The 23,393-nt window shown below is 41.5% G+C and overlaps 1 protein-coding gene across 1 annotated transcript; it reads right to left on the bottom strand.

Annotated features, from left to right (window-relative positions):
* Positions 1–1,236: 1,236 nt before the first annotated feature.
* Positions 1,237–23,328, bottom strand: LOC134420690 (scaffold attachment factor B1-like). The gene is made up of 21 exons (XM_063160947.1): positions 23,011–23,328; positions 21,731–21,818; positions 20,717–20,781; positions 20,427–20,633; positions 18,376–18,435; positions 17,752–17,779; positions 16,346–16,850; positions 15,866–15,915; positions 12,957–13,057; positions 10,391–10,540; positions 10,219–10,295; positions 9,192–9,331; positions 8,817–8,908; positions 8,355–8,461; positions 6,411–6,704; positions 4,423–4,560; positions 3,919–3,961; positions 2,985–3,106; positions 2,008–2,120; positions 1,840–1,891; positions 1,237–1,601 (listed from the first exon to the last, which is right to left on the bottom strand). Exons 1-21 carry the CDS (start codon positions 23,197–23,199, stop codon positions 1,472–1,474), a joined length of 2,751 nt encoding a protein of 916 aa, XP_063017017.1. The 5' UTR covers positions 23,200–23,328; the 3' UTR covers positions 1,237–1,471.
* Between the last annotated feature and the right edge of the window lie 65 nt (positions 23,329–23,393).

The raw sequence follows: 23,393 nt of genomic DNA, 5'->3' as shown, positions 1-23,393 counted from the left end.
TGTTTCCTTTTTTAACAAATAGATAAATGATGAAGCCAACTGCCCAGAGATTTCAGAGGATTTGGCTGAGATGCAAATGGCTTTAAAAAGTGCTTAAGTTAATTCCTGAAGGATGGGTCCATCAGCAGCTCTTAAACCTGATGGTGCAGATGCTTCAAGCTCAGTAAACCCTGGAGTTGTGTCCTGCAGGTGCCAGATGCTTCACAGCACCCCAGAACCCAGATGACCTCTATTAATGCCCCATTTCTTCTCTAAATTTGCAATGTCCACTGCTCCTGAAGCAGCACAGCTTTGGTTCCAGGTCTGTTCCCCCTTCTCTGAGGAAATCCTGACATTCATCTGGAGAGTTTTCCTCTCTCTGGCTTTGCTACAAACCAAATGGAACCACTTGGAGCAAAGCATGTACAAACAGAATACTGCACTTCCTCTATGCTCAGAACCTGAGTTCTCCATGCTTTTCAGGATCTTCTGTACCACTTCTATGCCCTTTGATGATTGCTCTCCACAGCTTTATCATCGTGCTTTTTCCATTGATGAATGAAAAAAAATCTTCATGCAACTCATTAAAAACCCCTTCTCAAAAGATGGAAAAACCCCAGTGACCCTACAAATGAAAGTTACAGCAGTTTTTTTCTTCTTGGGTCATAAAAGCCATTTTAGGGTAAGGCTAAGGTCATGTTGCTGCAGAGATGTCTGCATAAAGACAAACTACAACATGGATATGATAAAGCAAGAGATCATTTGCACCAATCTTGATTATGTCAGTTCCTCAACACAGAATTATGCCAAAGCACAGCCAGTGGCTGCTTCTAAGAAAATTATGGACTGCCAGGTGAAATTATAAGATTGGTGGAGTTTTGGACTACCCTGATCTATCAGAAGCTAAATAAAAACACCTCTGGGCTGTCTCTGACAGAAACTCTGCTGCTATCACAGAATTTATATAATGTCCTTTTTCAGACATTATATTGCACGTGACACCAGATGAAAAGAATTCTTCACCACTTGCCCTACAAGCTCCTGTGGCAATTTTGCAGTGGCAGGGCATCAAACTTTGGCAGCTGTGATCCACAAACGTTCTCTCATGGGTTGGTAACTGACAGCTGTGGTAAAACACAATATTTCACTATTTCTGGGAGTGCAAAGGGACACCTCTAAGGCATTTTGGCATTTCATCTTTGAAACAATGTTAAGCTGAAGAAATCTGTTTGACAGGAACTGCTGAAACAAAGCAAGTAACTGTAAACTGGCGTTTATTTATGGAAAATGGAATGCTTCATTAACAAACATTTTTAAATGGGATATGAACAACACCTTACAAAACAAATGAGTTCACATTGGATTGAGTGACATAATATGGCAGCAGCTTAAAAAAAATTACACTTACAGTAGCCCATAAGTTACAATTAATGGTAACCCTGGGGTAACAGATTTGTTTCACTTGCCACCTTGCATTAAAAACCAAACCCAGTCAGTAGCGACGGTTGAACCGAGGATCGTTCGGTCTGTTTGCCCTTTCCTGGCCAGCAAATCCTTCTCCTTGCATTCCTCCTCCGTGCATGATCTGACTCTGATTGCCACCCTGCATGAAACTGCCACGCCTGCAAAGGGATTCAGACATTTCAGTATTCTCATGCTGGTACTCTCAGGTTGCTAGAATGGGCGTTCTATTTGTTTTCATTCTTCCATAAATTGCATTACATAAAAACCATGGGGATATTTGATTATTCATTGATATTTAAGTAACAAATTAGATAACTGATACTCCCTTTGTCAATTTAAATAGAAGAAATGTCCCTTAACAGAAAACAAACACTTTGCTCCTTTTAAAGCTCTTACCCTGACATGCCTCCACGATGCATCACATGGCCAGGTCTGCCTCTACCGCCACCTAAAAAAGTTCAAACAATCCCTTTATATCCACAGCAAGAGTTTTAAAAACTTCAAGGACAATGTCTGAATTTTCTTTTTCACACAGCACAGCTGAGGAGCTGTGCAGAGCCATACCTTGCCATCTCTCATGATCCCGTCCTATCATCCCTCCATCCACGCTGCTCTGCCAGGAACGATCTTGGTGCCCCTCAAACTTCCGGCTGTGATCTCCCCAGTCACGTCCATCCCTGTGAACACAGGAAATTCCCATCTTGTCACACGAGCCAGAGCACATGGAATAGTTTTTATGTTTGAATCTAAGTCACAAACTTACTCAAATGTTCTATCAAGGCTCATGTGAATCTTATAATATTTACATTGTTATCTTTTAAGTAAAATCTCAGAAAAATTTTTCTGCTCAAACCAACTAAGATGATGAGTAAAAAAGATATTGGGGGAGAACCACTATCCTGAAATTAGCAAGGTTTATAGGAATGCTAGTTAAAATTTGTCACAGACTCATTTTATGAAAAATCCTTTTTTTAGGATTTTTCCTCCTGAGAAGCTGAGAGGCCTCAGGAACAAAATGTAAACAATGATTATCTGCTGCTGTGGAATGCAACAGGTGGATCTGTGATTGGTCTCATGTGGTTGTTTCTAATTATTGGCCAATCACAGTCAGCTGGCTCAGACAGAGAGTCTGAGCCACAAACCTTTGTTATTCTTTCCTTTTCTATTCTCAGCAGCCTTCTGATGAAATCCTTTCTTCTATTCTTTTAGTATAGTTTTAATATAATATATATCATAAAATAATAAATCAAGCCTCCTGAAACATGGAGTCAACATTCCCATCTCTTCCCTCATCCTAAGACGCCTGTGAACACCATGACAAAAATTAATGGAAAGCATTATGACTTTAAGATGTGAAGTTATTAAAAAGATCAGGCGAGTGCATGTTTAGATGCACAAGCCATCGAATATCTGCAGTCCATCCAACACACCTTTGGTGAAAGCTGGAAAAAAAAAAAATACCATCTTCCAAAAACTTTGACATGTGGGAACACTCCTTAGGTGCAGGAGAAGAGCTTTGAAGAGGTGTTGGCAGCACTAACCGTGACTGTGGGGGGATCCCTCTGCTCTCACTCATCCTCCTGTCGGAGCCGTAGCTGCCCCAGCTCTCCCGCGAGTCCCGCGAGTGCCGGTCGGGGCCTCCGTGGCGCTCGTCTGGGTAGTGCTGGAAGGGACAGAGCTGTCACACACCTGCTCACAGCTGCAACTGCTCCATCTCACCCTCATCTGGGAGGGGAGGGACCTCCTGACAGCTGCTCAGGGTCAGCCAGCTCCAGGCTTTCCCAGGGGGTTTTGAAGATCTCCCCAGCTAGAGATATCACAGGCTCTCCATGCAGCCTGCTCCAGAGCTCCCAGTTAAAGGGGACTGGAATCCTCTTCAGATGGAACTGTGTTCCAGTTTGTGGCACCTTGTTACATCTTATCCACATCCTCCCTCCCATCAGTTATTGATGCACATTGGTAACATCAACCCAGGACTTTGCATTTCCTGCTCTTGACCTTCAGGACATTCCCATCAGCCCAACTCTCCAGCCTACCCAGGTCCCTCCAAACCTCACAGTAAAGGCCACTGAGGATTCTATGACTCCATAAAATTCACCTGTCACTGCTTGAATGAGCCCTGAAAGTCTTTTCCCCAGCCCTCAACCACAAACATCTCTACAATTCAGTTATAACCATGTAACCCTATAGAGTGAATTTGCTTTGTACCTTTGCCTCTTCTAAGCAATCTTTTGGAATTGTGTATTTTGACACAATTCACTTGCTTTGATTTCTATCAGAATAACGATATCTTTTATAATAAACAAATACTCAAATTTAATTTAATCTTATTGAAAACAATCTGATTACTCCAACATATTTTGGTAGATATAATGTAATTCTCAACTACTGAAATGTAATCTGACACACACACACTATAGAAAACCAGGTTATAAGATGTAAAGATATTTCTGTAGCTCTATAAAAGCAACTCACTTGTCCATCCCGATCTCCCATAATTGTTCTGGATCCATCTCTCCTAGAAACAGACAATTAGAATCAGACTGTGATAGTAAAACCCACAGCAGTCTATAAAAATCCATTTATTTAACAACATAGATGAAAAATCCTGCTCTCACATCGTGCCATATTATCCACAAAAGGCATAAACAGCAAATATGGAAAAATGCCACATTTTGGATTTCTGGGAAACAGAGTTAGTCCTAATGTATAAACCAAAACATTCTTGTTAAAATTCTAGGTGCCTACAATACTATTTTTCAGAATCCTATGAATGTGTGAAACAGATTGGAAAAAAACTCTGACCAAGCCTGGGAGAAGCTTTAACTCATGGCACAGTACAGATCTTCTCATGGCTTTAGAAGAGAAATTCCACAGCCATTTGAAAAATAAAATGCAAACTGAGTATATAAGCAAAATGTGACATGAAATACATATTTGTATTTTGCTGTCAGGCAGCAGCAGAGGTGAGACACCAACCTGTCTATTGAGTGCTCCTGGTAACGGCCACGGTCCCTGTGATCGAAGTCATGGAAGCGATCCTGGCGGCTGAAGTCTGAGTGGTACCTGTCATTCATGGCCATTCGTTTTGCCTCTGTCCAGTATGGATCATCCCTCCTGAAACAAAGAACAGACTCATTTCAGCCCACAGAATAAATGCCTGTGGCTGCATTTCTCTCCACAGAGAAAAGCAAGGCACAACTTCCCAAGGATATTTTCTGGGAATCGCAGCGAGGAACCTCAGAGAAAGAAAAAACAATTCTTATCTCAATTGCTGCTCCTCTTGTTGTGCACAAGTGGAATGTGTTGTGGAAGAGAGTTTACCTGAAGGGAATTGGTAATGGATTCTGGTGTGTTTGGATTCATTGACCAATTGAATCCAGGTGTGTGTTTGGACTGTTGGCTGGAAGTCATGAGATGTGGTGCAGTTGAGTGGAGTTGAGTGCTTGTGCAGATTCAGTCTAGATATAGTGGAATGTAGTATAATAAAGTCATTAATTAGCCTTCTGATATCAATGGAGTGAGATGTTTCTCCCTGCCACAAGGGTATCTTTGATATTCAATAAATGCCTTTTGATATTGTTCCTCCTTCCAAACCCAAAAAAGGGAAATTAGGTTCAAAAGGGTGTCAAAAAACCTGGGCTATTAAACACAACCATCTCAATGCAACCAAAAATTGCTGAGAGCACTTGTATGGCTTTTTCCAGTCTATGCAGATGAGACAGAATCTGGCAGTGCCATTTCCCACTGGCATCATGAGGATTTGGTGGCTTTACCAGTTGTAGTATGTTTTTATACTTTGTAATAGTTTTATTTTTGTATCCCTGTATCTTTCCCAAATGGTTTACCCCAGATTGTACCCCCTTTACCTGTGTAATCCCTTCCCTTTGCTGAGATCATCCCCAAATCCCCACCCTGGCTCTGTGTCAATCACTCAGCATCCCATCCTCTCCATCTAGAAGTTTTGGTCCAGGATGTTGAGTGATCAGCCAGAGGCCAGGGGTCAACCCCCATAAACTGACCTAAACGTCCATTTCCCAGTATCCATCCCTTATTAGGGTTAATAAAATGTTATCTATTTTAGGTTTCCATCTCCCTTTAAATTGGCACCTCTCCTGGGGCTCTCAGCAGGAGCCCCCTGAGGTGTAGGGGCTCCTCCAGAGCTCCTAGAATAAACCTTGGATTAACCCCTGCTAAGAGTAGACCCCTTCATCTTCTCCGTTTTTCCAGTGTCTCTTGTGCTGCAGGTGATCAGCCTGGCTGCCTTTGGTACCCTTGGGGGCATGAGAGAGTGTCTCCCCTGTGTTGTGGTGTGCTGTAATGTCCCATTTTGGACTTCCAGGTCACTTCCCCAGGTGTGCCTATGCCTTTCTCCCTTCCCCCTTGCCCCCATGCTGAGTGAGTCCTGTCAGTCAGGCTTAACATTCCAGCAAGGTGTCGTGTGGTTGGTCAAGTTCAAAGGATGCCCCTATGCCCAGAGGTCATTGGCCTGACTGGGTGTCATCTTCCCCTGAGACCCTGCCCCTCTCACCTGGTTGGTGCTCACCTGTACCTCCCCTCCCCCTGTCTCTGAGCTTAAAAGGTGAATCGAGCCATGCGGGGGGATTCTGTTGGAGCAGTTGCTCACGTTCAGACCTCTGTAACCATGGAATGAACCTCTGGACATTAAACCCTCCAGCAGAATCCTTCCTTTTTCTCTTCACCATCACTTGAAGCCATTCCTCCTGAGGTAAACGGGGTTCCTAACAAGCCTGGACTTGTTCAGTGCCCAGCTGCAACCTCCAGCAAGCCAAGGTATCTCTGGGGTGATACACTGCAGTTGCTGCCTTTGGCCCGGCAGCGAGGGTCAGACCGGCCCAGGCACAATCTAACTGGTAATACTGGGAGCCGTATTCCAATACTCCTGCTGTTCACTGTCTTGGGGCTGGCTGGGGTTCCCTCAGTAGCAGTGAGAGCAGCACATTCACCTGCCATCTATGTCATAGGGTCTCCTCATGGCGGATCTCCGCTCCTGCTCGTAGCGCAGCTGCTCGTGCTGCCGCCGCAGCTCCTCCCTCTCGCGCTGGATCCGGTCCTGCTCCCGCCTCCTCTCGTGCTCGATGTGCATCCTCTCCCTCTCCAGCCTCTCCCTCTCCATCCGTTCCCGCTCCAGGCGCTGCCGTTCGATCTCCAGCCTCTCCCGAGCGATCTCCAGCCTCTCCCTCTCCTCGCGCTCGCGGATGGTCTGGAGGTGCTGCTGCCGCTCCCGGCGCTCGCGGGTGCTGTGGAGCAGAGACAGAAGTGACACAGGCAATGCTTCAGTGTTGTGGTGTGCTGTAATGTCCCATTTTGGACTTCCAGGTCATTTCCCCAGGTGTGCCTATACCTCTCTCCCTTTCCCCCTTGCCCTCATGCTGAGTGAGTCCTGTCAATCAAGCTTAACATTCCAGCAAGGCGTGGTGTGGTTGGTCTAGTTCAAAGGATGCCCCTCAGGCCCAGGGGTCATTGGTCTGTCTGGGTGTCATCTTCCCCTGAGACCCTGCCCCTCTCACCTGGTTGGTGCTCACCTGTACCTCCCCTTCCCCTGTCCCTGAGCTTAAAAGGTGAATGAGACCATGCGGGGGGATTCTGTTGGAGCAGTTGCTCACGTTCAGACCTCTGTAACCATGGAATAAACCTCTGGACATTAAAGCCTCCAGCAGAATCATCTCCTTTTTCTCTTCACCATCGCCTGAAATCTTCCTCCTGAGGTAAACGGGGTTCCTAACAAGCCTGGACTTGTTCAGTGCCCAGCTGCAATCTCCAGCAAGCCAAGGTATCTCTGGGGTGACACACCACAGTTGCTGCCTTTGGCCCAGCAGCGAGGGTCAGACTGGCCCAGGCACAATCTAACTGGTAATATTGGGAGCCTTATTCCAATACTTCAGCAAAGAAAGGAAGTCAAAAGAGTGCTAAAAATTAAAATTACAGTGGCTGCAAACTTGCATCATCCCCTTGAAATTAACACACGTGGAGGGAAGATACCATGTACACAAATTTATTTAGAGACTGAGCAAATGACTCCTACAAAACCCATCCCCAGGGGGGAATACTCTATATGGTCAGGAGAATCTAATCCCAAATGCCCAAAAATACTGCTATATAGCCAGGAGAATCTGAATCCAAATGCCCACAAAGACTTGTATAGGGTTAGGAGAATTTGAATCTAAATGCACACAAACACTTCTATAGGATCAGGAGAATCTGAATCCAAATGCCCAAAAATACTGCTATATGGTCAGGAGAATCTAAGTCCAAATGCTCACAAATACTTCTATGGATCAGGAGAATCTGAACCCAAATGCCCACAAATACTTCTGTATGGTCAGAAGAATCTGAATTCAAATACCCACAAAATATTTCTATATGGTCACAAGAGTCTGAATTCAAATGCTCACAGTTGATTTCTTACATTGAAATAAAGTATTTGTGAAGAGTATTTTATTTTTGTGAAGGAAGGCAGGATGGTATGGTGGAAAATGATTCCTGAGTTAAAGCTCATGAATTTAACTAGGAGGGAGAAACTTTTTCCTCCTCAATAAATATAACAAAACCATTTTCCTCCTCTTCAATCTGACTACTTTTAGGTGAGAAATAGAAGTTTTGTAATGTGTGGAGAACATGGAATCCAGGTCACAGTTCTAACAAGGAATTTGAAGGATGGAAACTATCACCTTTAAACATTATGAAACCTATTAAGAATATGAAAACAAAGAAAAAGCCTCATCAAAAATAATTAAATAACTAAATTAAGTTCCATAGATACTGATAAAAATAGAACAAAATTACAAGTGAGGAAAAGAAACTGAAGGCATTTTTCTTTGTTTGATTAGAAGTGAAAATTGTATCTATTTTAGGGATAAAACCCCACACAATGTCAGTGCTGCTCTTACCGGCGCTGCTCTGCCTCCCTCATTTTCCTCTGTGCTTTGATTTTGTCAAAGGGGACAATCCCTTGTCTCTCTCTGCTCTCTGATTTGCGGTCCTGGCTCTTAACGCTCTGTATTTAAAAGAGAAACTTCAATTTATTAAAGGAAAACCACCACAAACAATCCTCTGAGCTCTGTTTCCATTTGTACAGTTCACATCTCAAAGCCTGGCCACGGTTTTTTTCCAAAAGTTGTTATTTTTTATCATTACAGACACCATATATTAACACAGTGATACCTTGCCCCATTTGTTTGGCAGGATTTGAGTGCTGTACCAGCCAAATGAGAGGGATTTTATTAATTAAAATCATGTTTTAGAAACTCTAATTGGACAAACTGGCAAGACAAGTGTGGGTTGTACAGAGCCTGGCAGTATTCAGGATCTGTTTCTAAGGAAAATATTTTCCATGCAGAAGCATCACTTACTCTGTCCTTTGATGTAGTAGAGGTCTTCACACTAATAACAGGTTCTCCTTTGGATTTATCCATGACTACTGTTCTCTCTGTTCCTTTACTTCCTAAATAAATCAGAAGTGGAAAGAAAGGAATTTTATGACCTTCACCATTCATTGCTACACCATGCTCTCTAAAATGTGAAAACTGGCATTTAACTCTCTCTTCAAAATAAATTTTTTCACTCCACCTAATCCAGGCACCTCTTTTAATGTTAAACATCTCCCCTTACTCATCCTGGATTTCCACCCAAGTATCTGAAACAATCCCAGTATCTTTAGAAAGAACTACCTACAATTAAATATTTCTACATCAACATATCTGTATAAAAACCAACAACCCAATTACCTGATTTAATAGTTTTAGACTGATCTGATGAACCAGACTTCTGGTCATCTTTATCTTTTTTTTCCTTTTCATCTTTATCTTCTGTTTTTTTAGAATCATCTTTTTGGTCAGATTTCTCATCTCTTTTAGCACCACCAGGTCTGTGGATAGATATTGATAAAGATTAGATTAATACAGACTAAGAGAAAAAAAAATTCAAGGGAAATGCCAGCAACAAAGTAGAACTCTGATGTGATAACAATCATAATTAGATTTCCAAATATTTCCTCCCACAACTTCCTGCACCATAAAACAAGATATTCAGACTATCCAAGTAGTCAACAAACTGGGCCAGGATTCAGAATCTCAACTGGAAGCATGAGGACAAATTCACAACACTTTGTGCTTAATACCCAGAGTTTCTTACACAACATGACAATGAACCATTTATTGTCAGGCAACTGGGTGAAATAATAGCAAAAAATTCTCAGCAAACAGCATTTAACAGAAGTTATACCTCAAGAAGATAATTCAAGGCAAAGTTCTCAGTGTTTAATTTACTCTCTTAGTGCCTCTTTCAGCAATGCTAGAGAGGAAGAGCACAGTGCTCAAGAGGAACATGATCTGGGAACAGATCTTGGACAATTCTGTTTTAACTGTCTGGGACCTGGAGGAAACCCTATTCCAGTGAGACAGGAGGCAATGAGGAAATAGTGACACACAGATCAAAATTCTCATTTCTTTCCTACAGATTTAAGACATGAAAGCCCCACAATCATTACTAAACCTCAAATATGGCTAAATTAAAAATTAAAATTAAAATTTAAAGGTGTGCTTGAAAATGCAACCTTCCAATGCCTACTTTAAAGCACACAATAGGAACATTTTAATTTAGGCACTGAACATCAACTCAAATCTGTCTTGTAGTAAAGCTGTACTCCTTTTATCAATTTTTGCCACAGAAATTCTTACTGTAATTTAACTTTTCTCTGACATCAACACAGACTGAAGCAAAACACCTTTGGTAGGAGAATTTTTAACACAGTACCTCTCACTGACTGTTTCTCTCTTTGCTTCACTCTCTTTTTTTTCACTTGTCTTCTTCCCAGCGGGTTCATTTTTGGCCTGAAATTTATTTTGCACATCATCAGCTGAGAATGTGGCCTCGATCATTTGCACAGTCTGCTGGGAATTCAGCATCTCTGAGGCCCAGTACTCACTTTTTCCACAGAAATGATCTTGCCATGCAGCTCTGTCTTGTGCAGGTGGGTGATGCACTTGGTGGCCTCCTCAGCTGTGGACATGGTGACAAAGCCGTAGCAGCGAGCGCCGGGACTGCGAGCGTTGGTCACCACCTTGGCCCCCACCACCTTCCCAAAAAAAAAAAAAATGGAATTATTCTCCCTGAGACAGGTCCCCAAGGTTAAACAGCACCAACTGAAAGCTCCATTTCTGCTTTTTTAATTCCTGGCCACTAACCAGGCAGGAAAGTTCTGGTTTTGCATTGCTTGGAGACAACCATGCTTCTGTTACCACTGGAATGCTACAAAAGCTGAACCAAGAGGTGGGAGCTAAAATTTAATTCTTTTCCAGGGAAAGACCTCCTAGCTGACAATAAATTTGTTTTAAAAGGCATCTAACCTTGCATTAACAACATCACATTGCTTTAGCATAAAACAGTAAATATCAATACAAATTTTTAAGCAGATTTCCACATTAATGCTCAGCTGCTAAGTACCAAAAAATTGGAATTACTCTCCCTGGGACAAGTCCCCAAGGTTAAACAGCACCAACTGCAAACTCCACTTCTGCTTTTTTAACTCCTGGCCACTACCAGGCAGGAAAGTTCCTGTTTTGAGACTCTGATTTTGATTCTGCTTAACAAGGATGCAATGCTTGGAGACAACCATGCTTCTGTTACCACTGGAATGCTACAAAAGCTGAACCAAGAGGTGGGAGCTATAGACTGAATTCTTTTCCAGAGAAAGACCTCCCAGGTGACAATAAATTTGTTTTAAAAGGCATCTAACCTTGCATTAACAACATCACATTGCTTTAGTATGAAATAGTAAATATCAATACAAATTTTTAAGCAGATTTCCACATTAATGCTCAGCTGCTAAGTGCCTAAAAAAAATGAAATTACTCTCCCTGGTGAAAAGTCTCCAAGGTTAAACAGCACCAACTACAAGCTCCATTTCTGCTTTTTTAATTCCTGGCCACTACCAGGCAGGAAAGTTCTGGTTTTGGGAGGTTAACAAATATAAAGGTGCAATGCTTGGAGCCAACCATGCTTCTGTTATCACTGGAATGCTAAAAAAGCTGAACCAAGAGGTGGGAGCTAAAGATTGAATTCTTGTCCAGAGAAAGACAAAACTGTCAATAAAATTTGTGACAAGTGACAATAAAATTTATTTAAAAGGCATCTAAACTTTACATCATTTTGCTTTAGTACAAAATAGTAAATAGCAATACAAATTTTTAAGCAGATTTCCACATTAATGCTGGTAAGTGCCACCTTGTCCTCCAAAAAATGTTTATGTGTTTCTGCTGAGGCAGATCAACAATGTTTCTGCAATCTTTAAGAAACATGAAGTTTCCCCAAAAACTAGAGCTTGAAAAATCACCCAAATGGTGTTTATACATGCTCAGATATTCAGGACAGCTCACTTTGTAATACAGAAATCAATCATATTTCAGGAGAGATGTTTTAAAGTACAGCTGAATAAAGAACCTACTTCTGAGCATTTGCTTTATTGCACAAGTACATCTACTTGCAGGAAGCTCTGCCTCTGTTAACACCCTGAAGAAAATAACAATATTTTATTTAAATGACTCAATGTACCAAGACATCTATCAGAGCCAAATGCTAGGCTGGCTGTTGTTTAGCTTTTAATTAAATTTAAAGTTTTGTGGCACTTCTCCATGACCAACATTTTAGGTTACCAGATGAAATGCTAAGCAAATCAATGCAACTATAGCATTACAAGGAGCTTTAAAAAGGTTTTACCAGTCCCATGACTTTTAAACTCCAAGCTGTGCTACAACCAATCAATTTTTGAACCTATTTGTAAAATCATATTTAAGTTCCAGAGTATTTTTATCAGTAAAACATCCAATGGTTGATTGCCAGCACACACAATTTGCTTTTATTACAATCTGCTGGTAGTAATCTGTAAATAGGATTCAGAGGTCTGACAAAAATCCTCACTGATGGTTCTGATATCAGCTTTTTATTGAACTCTTTCAATTTTCCCGTTGATATTGACATTTTGTCTGTCCTTAACAGCAACTGCAAAACCAAACATGTCCCCATATCCCAAACTACCCAAACAAGTGTTTTTCAAAAGAACTGCCAACTCCTGATAAATTAAAATTTAAGTTTCTAAGGCAATTTCTAAGATATTCCCCAGTAATTCTGTCTCAACATCTACTGCATATTTTACTTATTCCTAAGGAAATCTTTAATAAGCATTTAATTCAATTGCTTGAGAATTTTCAGGTGAAAATACCACACTGCAGCACAGAAGTGTGTGTATAGTTACTGACTATTTCAAATGGAATTTTATATTTATTTTTATATATTCTGGGCAACAGAATAAAAAACCTCCAGTCATTCAATGTGTATTTTTCCTTGATATCTCACAGTATTTTTGGTAATTAGAATCTTTTCATGGGTACTTTCAGTGATGAGAGTTTTAAAAGTTTTATTAACAGTTCCAAATAAACTTGTGCAAACAAACCACACACCAAAAGAAAAACACACCAACAAAAATAACTCCTTACCTTCCCATATTTGCTAAACAGATTCTTCAGATCTGTAGCTCTGGTGGTGGAAGCCAATCCACTCACCCAAAAGTTTCTACCAGAACTGCTAGCACTGCGACCTAGGTGGGAAAACAAACAGAAAAACCAAAACATATCCCAAATCCTAATTATTGGGATTAATTACTTGAATTGTTACGTGAATTAAAACAGAGCAGGATCACAAATTTTTAATTTTTTTAAATCACAGAGCAAGAAATGCATTGTGTGATATTCTCCTCCCATGATTTGCTTTGCTGAAGGTAAGGAGCAGTACAAGTGCAAAAATTTGGGTGGAACTATGAGTTTTCATATAGAAACATTATATATCATTCTTCAAGAAAGCAACTGGATTAGGGCACCTCTGAATTAATGAGGCCCTTAAAAACATGCCAGGATAAATCCAAGTAATTTCCAGAACACAGAGGAGTTGTGGGAACTGTGTCTGCACCCCACATGTGCTCAGGTCTTTTTATATTAACTAATTTTTATCTTATTTTTATCCTAACTCCAAGGGAATGCTGATGCAGAATTCCTCTCAAAGCAAAATAGTCACCACCAAGAAACCAAGGGAATTTCTCTTTCTGCCCACACAGATCCTCAGCTGGGATTCAGTCTGACGTTAGGAAAGACCTGGCCTAGGAATTTAGGAAATCAGACCTGGCCTGCTGAAACCATGCAAGAATTCCAGAAAACCCCTGGCCAATTCTGCAGCTCAGCTACAAAGGTGATTTAATAAATGCTGATGAATTTGCCCAGTCTGAACACCCACCATGAAGTGATTAAAGATGAACTGCAGCCCAAGGTTCAGTGTTTGCTGAAGCACTCACACAAGGATTGTTTCCAGTCTCCTCTGAAATGTCTGTCCTGTCCTTCTGTCAGTCTGGGCAGCTCCAAGGCCTCAGTGAATGAGTTTCAATCTAACTCCCTGCTTCTATATTTCTGTTTTGGGTTTTTTTTGGTGATAAATGGAATTTTACAGAAGTCATTTTTCCCAGAACCTTTCCAAAATGTTATTTTATTTGGGTGCCTTTCCATCTTCTACATCCTGACAATTTCAGTCACTGGCACAAGTAACTGAGACCACAATTAATATTAAATTTATATCTATTAATTAAACTAATATTTAAACAGGTTTCCTAGGGAAGAATGCAGTGATTTGTATCAATCTCTTACAAAATACCCAAAAAGAGGGTTTTTTTTTTGTATAAAGGTGAGTACACTTGTGCCATCATTTATCTCAGAAGTGCATGCACACAAACACATGGGAGATGCATTGTGCTGGTATTTTAAAAAGCTGAGCCAAAGGCTTTGATGCTTTTACTCCACACATTTCTACAATTTAAAAATTACTGTCTGTAGTTACTCTGGCACCAGAATCCTGAAGAAAGTGCTAATTTTTCTTTTTTTCTGCTATTTTACCAATGCATTTTTAAAGGATTTTTAAAACTATCAATCCTTTTTGATTAAAGATTGATCAGTCTTAATGTCAGGTTTTGCCCTCCCACAAGACTTAAAAGTGCAGAACAATTGCAGGAGCACTTTTTAAAGACAAAGAAATACTGGGACTTGAAAATATTTAGCTTTGAACCAAGAACAATGCAGGTATTGGGAGTGAACCATCAACACTGGAGAAATCTTTCAGATGTGCATCCATCAACAGCCAAACCCAGCAGGGCAAGCTCATAAATTTATTTTTCTGCACTCTTGTTGACAAGACAGTTTTCAGAATTCTTGCATGGAATATGGAAAACTCTTCATCCTAAATAAAACCCTTTCATACAAGTGGGAAATACCAACATGTGAGTCACACCTGACTTGTACATACTATTTTAGGTTCCTTCAGGCTCAGTCACTTTGCAGAGAATGTTACACTCAAGCAGTTCCCTCTCACTGTTGTTCACCAAGCCAGAACATGAGTAAAACAAATATTGTGGAGCACAGAGGAATGCAGAAGCAAGGTGGTTTCAGACACCCAAATTCCTGAAGGCTGATCTGAAAGCAAACTCATGGAAGGGTATTCTCAGTTCACAAAAATAATGCACTCAAGTCCTCAGGTAAAGGACAGCATGCACAGAAAACTCCTTGAAATATTCTGAAATAAGAGAACTTGAGATTACAGACTGGAAACAAGAGGTAAAATGACCCTAACAAGGGAGGGCCAGCAGCTTGTGCAAACAGGCATAACCCAGGATCCTGGAAAAAGCAGCTGACAGGGAGGTGAGTCTGGGTTGTAAAACCCAATTAAAACCAATCCAATTCCTCCTCACAATGAGCTTCTTGATTTTTATAGGAATTGCTGGAACTTCCACATTTTAAAGTGCTGAAGTCCTGCCAGCAGCATGTAAGAGAACAGTGCTGCAAAGACTCAGCTGCTTGGTTATTAAAAGCAAGAAGTATGAAAGTATCTGTCACTGATCAAAATATATTCTTCTTGTTTATGATGCCTATTTGCACCATAGATAGGATCTGTGTGGACAGAAGTTTAATAAAATCAATATAATTTCAAGGCAACATTAAGCTGTAATATTTGTGGCATTTAAATGTGAATACTGGATCTCAAATTACTTCAGCAAAACAGAAAATGGGAAAGAGAATTCCAAGTCTATAGTAAAGCAAACAATTGCAAAAGGTTCCTAACAACTGTTAGTGGGCATCTCCAGTGCCAAAAAAAAATAATTGCCATGTATTAACATTGACCTTTAAAAATCAAGATACAAACACAACAGTGTTTGCATAAAAGGAAAATACTTATTTAGACATTACTAAGAAAATGCAGAAAGAGGTGAATTTATGCTATTTAACAGCTGCATAGATTGCAACCAATTTCTACTGAATAACTCATCCAAGACAAGCAACCATTCAAGTTCTATATCTAAAAACAAACATACCTTTCTCATCTTTTGAGATTATCTTTGTATCTCTGTCCTCCTCAACAGGGCTAAAGACAAAACACCACATTATTCAAGTCAGAAAGAAAAGTGACTAAATATAAACTATGAAAAAAGCTAAAATTAAATACCTACCAGAAAATATGTTGCAAACGAAAACACACCTTTGTATACTGGATTTAAGAAATCTGACAAGAAATAACGAAGTCAGATTCTTAAACAGACTTACATTAAGAAGATGATTACAAATAAGACTAATTTGGGAAAACAACCTTTGAAGGTTGAGGAAGGAAAGAAATCAAACCCACTGCGTTTAAAAAAAATAAAAAATATCTGCACATGGAGAAATAAAAGAGACCTTTAGGAATAGGCTACAATTTCATCAGTCTCGGAGGCCAATTGAAGGAAACAGCTTATTCGCATCACTTAAGGACCAATGATAAAAGATAGCATCTGGTCTAGAACGGAGAAAAAACAAACCTCTTTTTCTGATCACCGCCCTCACTGGCTGAGGACTCTTTAGTGGCAGGGGAAGATTCCTCTGAATTAGCTTTGTCTTCTGCTCTCTTGCCATCTTCTTTGCTATCTCTGGCTTCGGCACCTGCGCCTTTCTCCGCTGCCTCCCCACTAGAGGCTTCCAGGCCTTGGGAGCGTTTGCTACTCTGATCGCTTAGGGTCTCTACCACTACACCTTCAGAGTCCGGGGCCTCTTCCTCGGGGCTCTGTTCACTTGTCTCCCCTTTTGCTACCACTAAACGCTTTGCTTCCTTCCTTGCCAAAGCTTGGGCCGATTTGCTGTCCAAAGCTAAAGCATCTTCCTCCAGCTGAGCGGCAGCGAGAGCGTCCTCTTCCTCAGCCAGCCTCTTGCCTGGCCCCGCGTTACTGGCTTCCTGCGCACGCGGCCGCTCCGCTTCGGGAGGTTGTTCTTCGTTAAGTAGCTCAGATTTACAAGTTTCCCCCAAAATGTCGAGTATTTTCTCATTTTCTACGGATTTAACAGGAATAGAATGGCACAAGATTTAATCACCAGGGAAATACAGCAAATCACAAATGTGGAACTGGCATGGCTGCCACACTAACACCAAGAGAACTGCTAAGCTACACAGAGATTGGAAAACCCTAGTGTACACAGTGTTACACCTACCACGCTAACTGCTCTCTCACACCCTGACAAATCAGCCCTAGCACCTCAACAGCCAAGAAAAATGCCCCCACAGATTTAACAAAAAACTTCAGGCTCAGCCTTCATATTCTTCAGCAAATCGTTCAGCTCTGTTTCTTCTCTAGTTAGCTTCCAGAGTCCGAGATGCTTAACTGAACGTATCAAGGCACTGAGAGTTCAATTTTTAAATTTCTGTGAAATTCTTTTAGCAGAGACAGTCCAACATGAGAACTGGGCATCTTCTGATGGTGCATGAGTGTGTTTGCAGTCCAGAAAGGGAAAAGTATCTGTATGAAATTTCCATGAAGAAACTCTCTTCTTTCTTCTGTATCCAGTAACTAATCTTTAAACTTTAATGCCCTACAATATCTTTTTACTGCTTTCACTGCTCTCTACATAGTAACAGAGTTAAGGTGTGTGCAATATCACAAGATCTGTTTACAAGTAGAATATTTAGCTTTTATAACTGTGATTAAACTTCTCTAAATCCACTTATGTAGTTTAACAGGTTTTTAAACCATTTCATTTCACTGGAAGTATTTCAAGCATCACTTCACAGATCTGGGGATATGATTGGGTTTCCAATCTCTATGACCCTGCATGATCTGGATTGTCCATTATAAAAATAATGCAAATTATGTTTGTTTGCTTGGGTTTTTTAATAGTTAATGGTTTAAAAAGTATTAGTTGAAAAGACAGGAATATGTTTTTTTTTTAACAGTACCTGGCTCCAAGTGTAGCTTCTCCATTTTCTGTTTAGGAAAAAAAGACCACAGAATGAGGATTTTATAAAATGGATTTTCTAATACAGAATAATAACAATTCCCTACTCAATCCCAAAATTGAGAACTAAATAAATTCATTTATCACATTTAGCTCTTTTTCTCACCATCCACTGGAAAGGAGTATTTTATATAAGGAGCATTTTATATTTTCTTTTCTGGCACATTAAAGTCACATAAAATATAAGCCATAACTGCATTCTCCCAAATAACTCTGAATTATAAGAAGACCAATAAAGTACCTTTGTATACCACAACTCCAACTACAGAGTAAGAAACAAACCCAGCTACTACTTCATATAACTGAGAGAAGAGAGGGAGAGAGAAGAAATCAGCAGTACAAGCCCCTTTTTATCTGCCATAAAGTGAAGGAAATCTTGAGGGCTGACTGAAAAGTAGGGAAAAAACCACAGGGCACCCTCAATTCACACACTGTGCTGAGCAAGGTCTTGGATTCTGGTACAATTTCATGTTATGGTCACATTTTCTTTTTTGCAGTATGAGAATTCAGTAAATATTAATATTAAAACATACAGCTAGGAAATAGAGCTACATTTTCAGTTTACCTTCATTTCAATTAAATCTGAAGAGGCTTCTAAATTGTTTTCAATTTCATCATAATCTTCCTAAAAGAGTAAGAAAGGAATGAAAGTATTTCTTACCAAAAGCAGCTTAAGGAGAATACACCTGTATTTAATTTTCCCTTTCAAGAAAACCAGAAATATTTTAATCTCAATTGCTACTTCAGAGTGTGACCCAGAAATGAGGAGCAATGTGTGAACATACCTGATATTTAAATATCTTTCTCCAATTACTTTTCATTTTAATTTCAACAGGACATTGTCTATTTCAAAGTTATTCTTAGGGTCTTATCTCACATTTCTGTGGTTACTGAACATGTTTTTTTTTTTTTTCACTTTCCCACTTTTTAACTTTAATTTCTAAATGAAAAAAAGTTAGAAATGAAGCTGACTTAGGTGTACACTCCTCCAAAATGAAAACATACCCCAAAAATCTTTTTTGTTTAATGAGGGGAGGGTAAGATGCAATCAAAACTCATCCATTACATGAAGTTAATTTATAGAATATCACAAAATTGATTTCAGGTGAAGGGGATGCTGTTGCCACTGTGTTCAGTCCCATGAAAGGGGAGATTCTCTCCAAGCCTTTGAGTTTGTTTGGTCTGTTGGGGCACTGAAATCCCTGCAAGAGGGGAGACTCAGTGGTAAATTGCAGCTGCTAAGCCTCAGAGCAGCTTTCAGCCAAAGGAAAAGACAGAAGATTTCTTGTTGTTGACCCAGCTCTGTGCCAAGGGTCACCTCAGATGTCACACTGGTGTCACCCACCTCCAAAGCGTGCCCACCCTCACTGATGTAAAATCAGAGTCACACAAGCTCCACCTGAATGTAAAAATAGTATAAAAGTGAGTTAAAAGTGGGGAGAAGTTAAGGAAGGCTCCACTGCCACAGTCTGAACCTGTCTTTTCCCCTTTAGGGATGTCTGGTGGTAAGAATTGTACTCTAAGTGTGATGAATGATGAACTCCAGCCAGCTTCTGTAAGGAATTAAAGCTGGTTAATATGGGGAGCTGTTTTGCAGACAGATACCACCAGCAATCCTGGAACCTTTACCTGTTGTAATTTTTTATTACATTAATGCTGTTATTCCATAAAGGGATGAGTGTGAGTCCTTCAGGGCACCACCAGTGCCTGCAGTGAGTAACAGCTGAGGAGAGCTGGGACAGGGGTCTGGGACTGTGTCACCCTCCCCAGGGCACTGGAACCACTCTCTGCTCCAGGGCACTCCCAGTGAGGGGTGCCCAGAACAGGATGCTGATTTTGTGGGTCTTGGCTTTCCTGTGGCACTGACAGACCAATCAAACGCAAAGGCTTGGAGAAAATCTCCCTTTTCAGGTGACAGAAGGTAAATGATAAAAAGTTGAAGCAGATATGCAGACTCCAAAGAAAGAATATGTTGTGTAATGAGTGAACAACCTAAAAGAAATTAAAATAAACCCACAAGGATCCAAGAAGGATAATATTTGGGGATGTGAATGTGACACATGGATAATCCAGTCTATCTGCAAATGACATTGCAAACTGCTCTCAAAACCAAGTCAAAGTGACAATATCAGAACAGGGTAACATAAGAAGTTCTTCTTTTATCAATCTGTATGAGAAAACAGAGCAGCTTCCTTAAACCAGAGCATTATTTCTGCAGAAGTAATACCCAAATTACCCAAGTTGAAAATTTCTTTTTCTCTCTCCCTATAAATATAAATACCTGGATGGCTGGCTGTATGCACATATACACTTTAACACATATAACATACAGACAGAAGAGGGAATACAGAAATTAATATAGCATTTTCACTTCCAGGCTCCTTTCACAACAAGCAAAGCTGCAAGGTAAGGAAGATGGTGATTTGTCTACTGAGAACATTTCAAGCCTCAAGAATATTTACCATTTGTAAGAGTAGGACATGAGAGCTGTGAATGGGGAATAGAATCCAGACCACATTCATGTCCTGTATTCTACTGGACTGAAATCCCTTCTTCATGTGCCCATATCTCTATCAAATATCTTCTGAAAAATTACAAAGACCTCTCCTCACTCACCTCATTTTCTGTCAGCTGATCAGGAAGCTCTTTCATTTCTGCTTCCACATTATCTTTGTTATCAGACAGGGAATCGAGAATATTGTCAGGACTGTAATCTTCCCCACAGTCCACAGCACTGCTGTTATCTATCTCAGCTTCATCCAGCACACTGATATCCATCATGTCAATGTCCTGCAAGGTGTCCAGATTTGCTTCAATATCCTCCTACACAGAGAAAAGGGTAAATGTGTGTTTATTGCAGGTCACACAACACACATTCTTAGTAACTGCAATCATCATTCACTTACCTGCCCATCTCTGGAGTTTTCTTCTAGACCATTGTCTTCCACACCTTCCTCTTCTGGCTTTCTTCCTACAAACAGCAGCACTACGGTGAGATGTAGCACTACATTTTGTACTTTGTTGAAGCTTTTGTGAATTATCTGTTACAAAAAGTAATCCTTGAAAAAGCTGGTTCAAAGTCTGGGTCTGTATGGATGTAACTGAGGCCCCCTTGCCACCCCATAAAGCACACAGCATGAACTACCAGCAGTATTTTGTTTTTAAATGCTACAGTATTTTTCTAAAGCTACAGTCTCATTGCACAACACTTCAATACCTAAAAAGACACAACAGCCTCTGGGTAATCCATTTAAGAGTAACACCTTAAGATTGTTATGAAAACACCTCCCTTAATTAAACGGATTTCAGAATTAAGTGTTCACTTTCAAGATCTTGGACATACAAATTACATTTATGCACATCTGTCACCTCCATCTCATCCTGCTATTCAAAGACAACAGCTCTTTTTCTATTTTTAGCCTCTCTGTCTTTAAAAAAGCAGCTTAATAATCTGTTTCTCATCAGAAAATACTTTAAGAACAAGTTATTAGCAACTCAAGTAAGCCACGTGTAAAATGGCATGTGCAACATTTAATATTTTGAAGCAATATATAGTTAAATATAATTAAAGTTTACAAATTATAGAGGCTTCCATGAAGCTTATGCTGCAGCTGCTTGCTCTGTACTTGACACAATTCTACTCATGGTCACAAATACAGCAACACCTGCAATTTACAGTTTCATCTTTGAGTTTCAAAATTTCCTAATAAGACACAGGTTTAAAGTTGTTATTGCTCATTAATGCAAGAGAGTTTTACCATTTCCCACTCCATTCCACAAATGGAGTTTCCACCATTCCCACAAGGTAAAAAGCAATATTTTTTTTTCAAATTCAACTAATTCAACAGGAGATAACAAGTTTGTATGCCAAGTTCTAGCACCATGCAAACAGCAGAAGTGCAAGTATCCACACACTGTACCTTTGCTAGTTCTTTTTGGCATTCTCTTTGTGGTCAGCTCTGAGGCCACAGGAATTTCATCAGGATCTCCTCCTTCCTCCTCAATGGCCTGTTGGAGACACCAGATGATATCCAGTATGATTTGCTGCTGAGCATTTGTAATGGCTTTGGATGGGGCAGTTAATTCCCTTCACAGCAGCTGACAGAGGGCTATGGTTGGAGTTTGTGCTGATAACAGTGTTATGTGGTGCTTGGCTTCCTGCTAGGGTTTAACCACAACTGCATTTTTTAGGATTTTTTAAAGAGAAACACTGGTGTCCCTCCCTAGCTCAGGTCATACAGCCAGGCAGCTGTATCACCCGTCAGAAATGCTAAATAATAGGGTGTAACACATCCCCACAGGCAAATCAAGCTAGAGCTGGGGAGCTTCAGCAAAGCTCCCTGCTCTGCAGATAAACATATTAACAGTATAAAACTGGGAGAGACTCTCACAGGAGCTCAGGAGAATGAGGTATTTTTTTAATATGCAGGCTTGTTAGACCCCTTAAAAGAGCCAAGGTTGAGCGTGTTGTTCTGGCCTCATGGAAGTCTGTGGGAACACATTCCAGAGAGGTCAGAGAGATGGAACAGGGTCAAGTGTAGCGGTGCCAAGCATCAGGGCAGAAACTGATGCACAGAAAGTTCTACCTCAATAGGAGCATAAAATTCTTTACAGTGCAAGTAAGCATGCACTGGAATAGATTGCCCAGGGAGGGTGTGCAGTCTCTGTCACTGGACATACTCAGGACGAAATCCTGTACCATGGGCTCTAGGACAAAATCCTGCTGGAGCAGACGACCCAGTGCGATCCCTTCCCAGCTTACCGATTCTGCGAACGGCTCAGAGAAACACGAGAATGGGTACGGGGAAGAGGCCCGTGTGTGTGTGTCGGGGGAACCGGAGAGTAAAGCGGGGAAGGACGCGCGGACACCGGGGTCAGGCGGTGACGGACAGGCCGAGGCCATCTCACATTGCACTCAGCGCAACCCGAGCCGCGCTCAGAGCAGCGATGGGGAACAGGCGCTCACACCACAGAGCGGTGCCACAAAACAGCGCGAAGGCAGCGGAGGTAGCAAAGGGGACAGGCCAAAACCCCGCGGGTGCCCGCAGCAGCGGAGCCGCCCTCCCCTCAGCGCCGGCCCCGCTCTCCTCAGGGTCCCGCACCCGACTGCGCACGCGCCGAGAGCGCCACAGACAAAGGACCCGGATGGCCGCACGCCGCTCTCCCCCCCCCCGCTTCCCCCGCCGCGCTTCGTCCTCACCTTCCTGAGCCGCTCCATGAGGACGCTCTTGTTGCCGCCGCTGTCCAGGTTACGCCGCTTGAGCTCAGCCCGCAGGTCGATGACTCGCAGCTCGCTCAGCCGCCGGGTTTCAGGTTCCGAGCCAAAAGCCGCGGCCCCACCAAGGGATGTGAAATCCCCCAGTCCGGCCGCTGATTGACTCTCCGCCATCAAGGCCCCTTCGATATTTGGCCTCGAGCCCGAACGCGCAGGAGAACACAGCGCAACCCAGCAGCGAACCTGGAGATCACGGCACAAAATGGTGGGGAGCGAGACGCGCCGAGGGGAGGGGGAAACAAAGCGCGCTGTGCGCATGCGCGAGCGGGACTGAGCGGGCGGGGCCTGGCGGGAGAATTGCCCCGCGC

The sequence above is a fragment of the Melospiza melodia genome, chromosome 7 (assembly GCF_035770615.1).
Source record: "Melospiza melodia melodia isolate bMelMel2 chromosome 7, bMelMel2.pri, whole genome shotgun sequence".
Classification (NCBI taxonomy): Eukaryota; Metazoa; Chordata; class Aves; order Passeriformes; family Passerellidae; genus Melospiza; species Melospiza melodia.
The sequence above is the reverse complement of the archived record's forward strand: the minus strand, read 5'-3'. Positions and strand labels throughout refer to the sequence as shown.

Coding starts and splice junctions, on each gene's coding strand:
- LOC134420690 (XM_063160947.1), bottom strand. CDS start 23,199: ATGGCGGAGAGTCAATCAGCGGCCGGACTGGGGGATTTCACATCCCTT. Junction 20,782..21,730: donor GCCAAAAAGAACTAGCAAAG/GTACAGTGTGTG, acceptor TGCTGTTTGTAG/GAAGAAAGCCAGAAGAGGAA. Junction 20,634..20,716: donor AAAACTCCAGAGATGGGCAG/GTAAGTGAATGA, acceptor TTCTCTGTGTAG/GAGGATATTGAAGCAAATCT.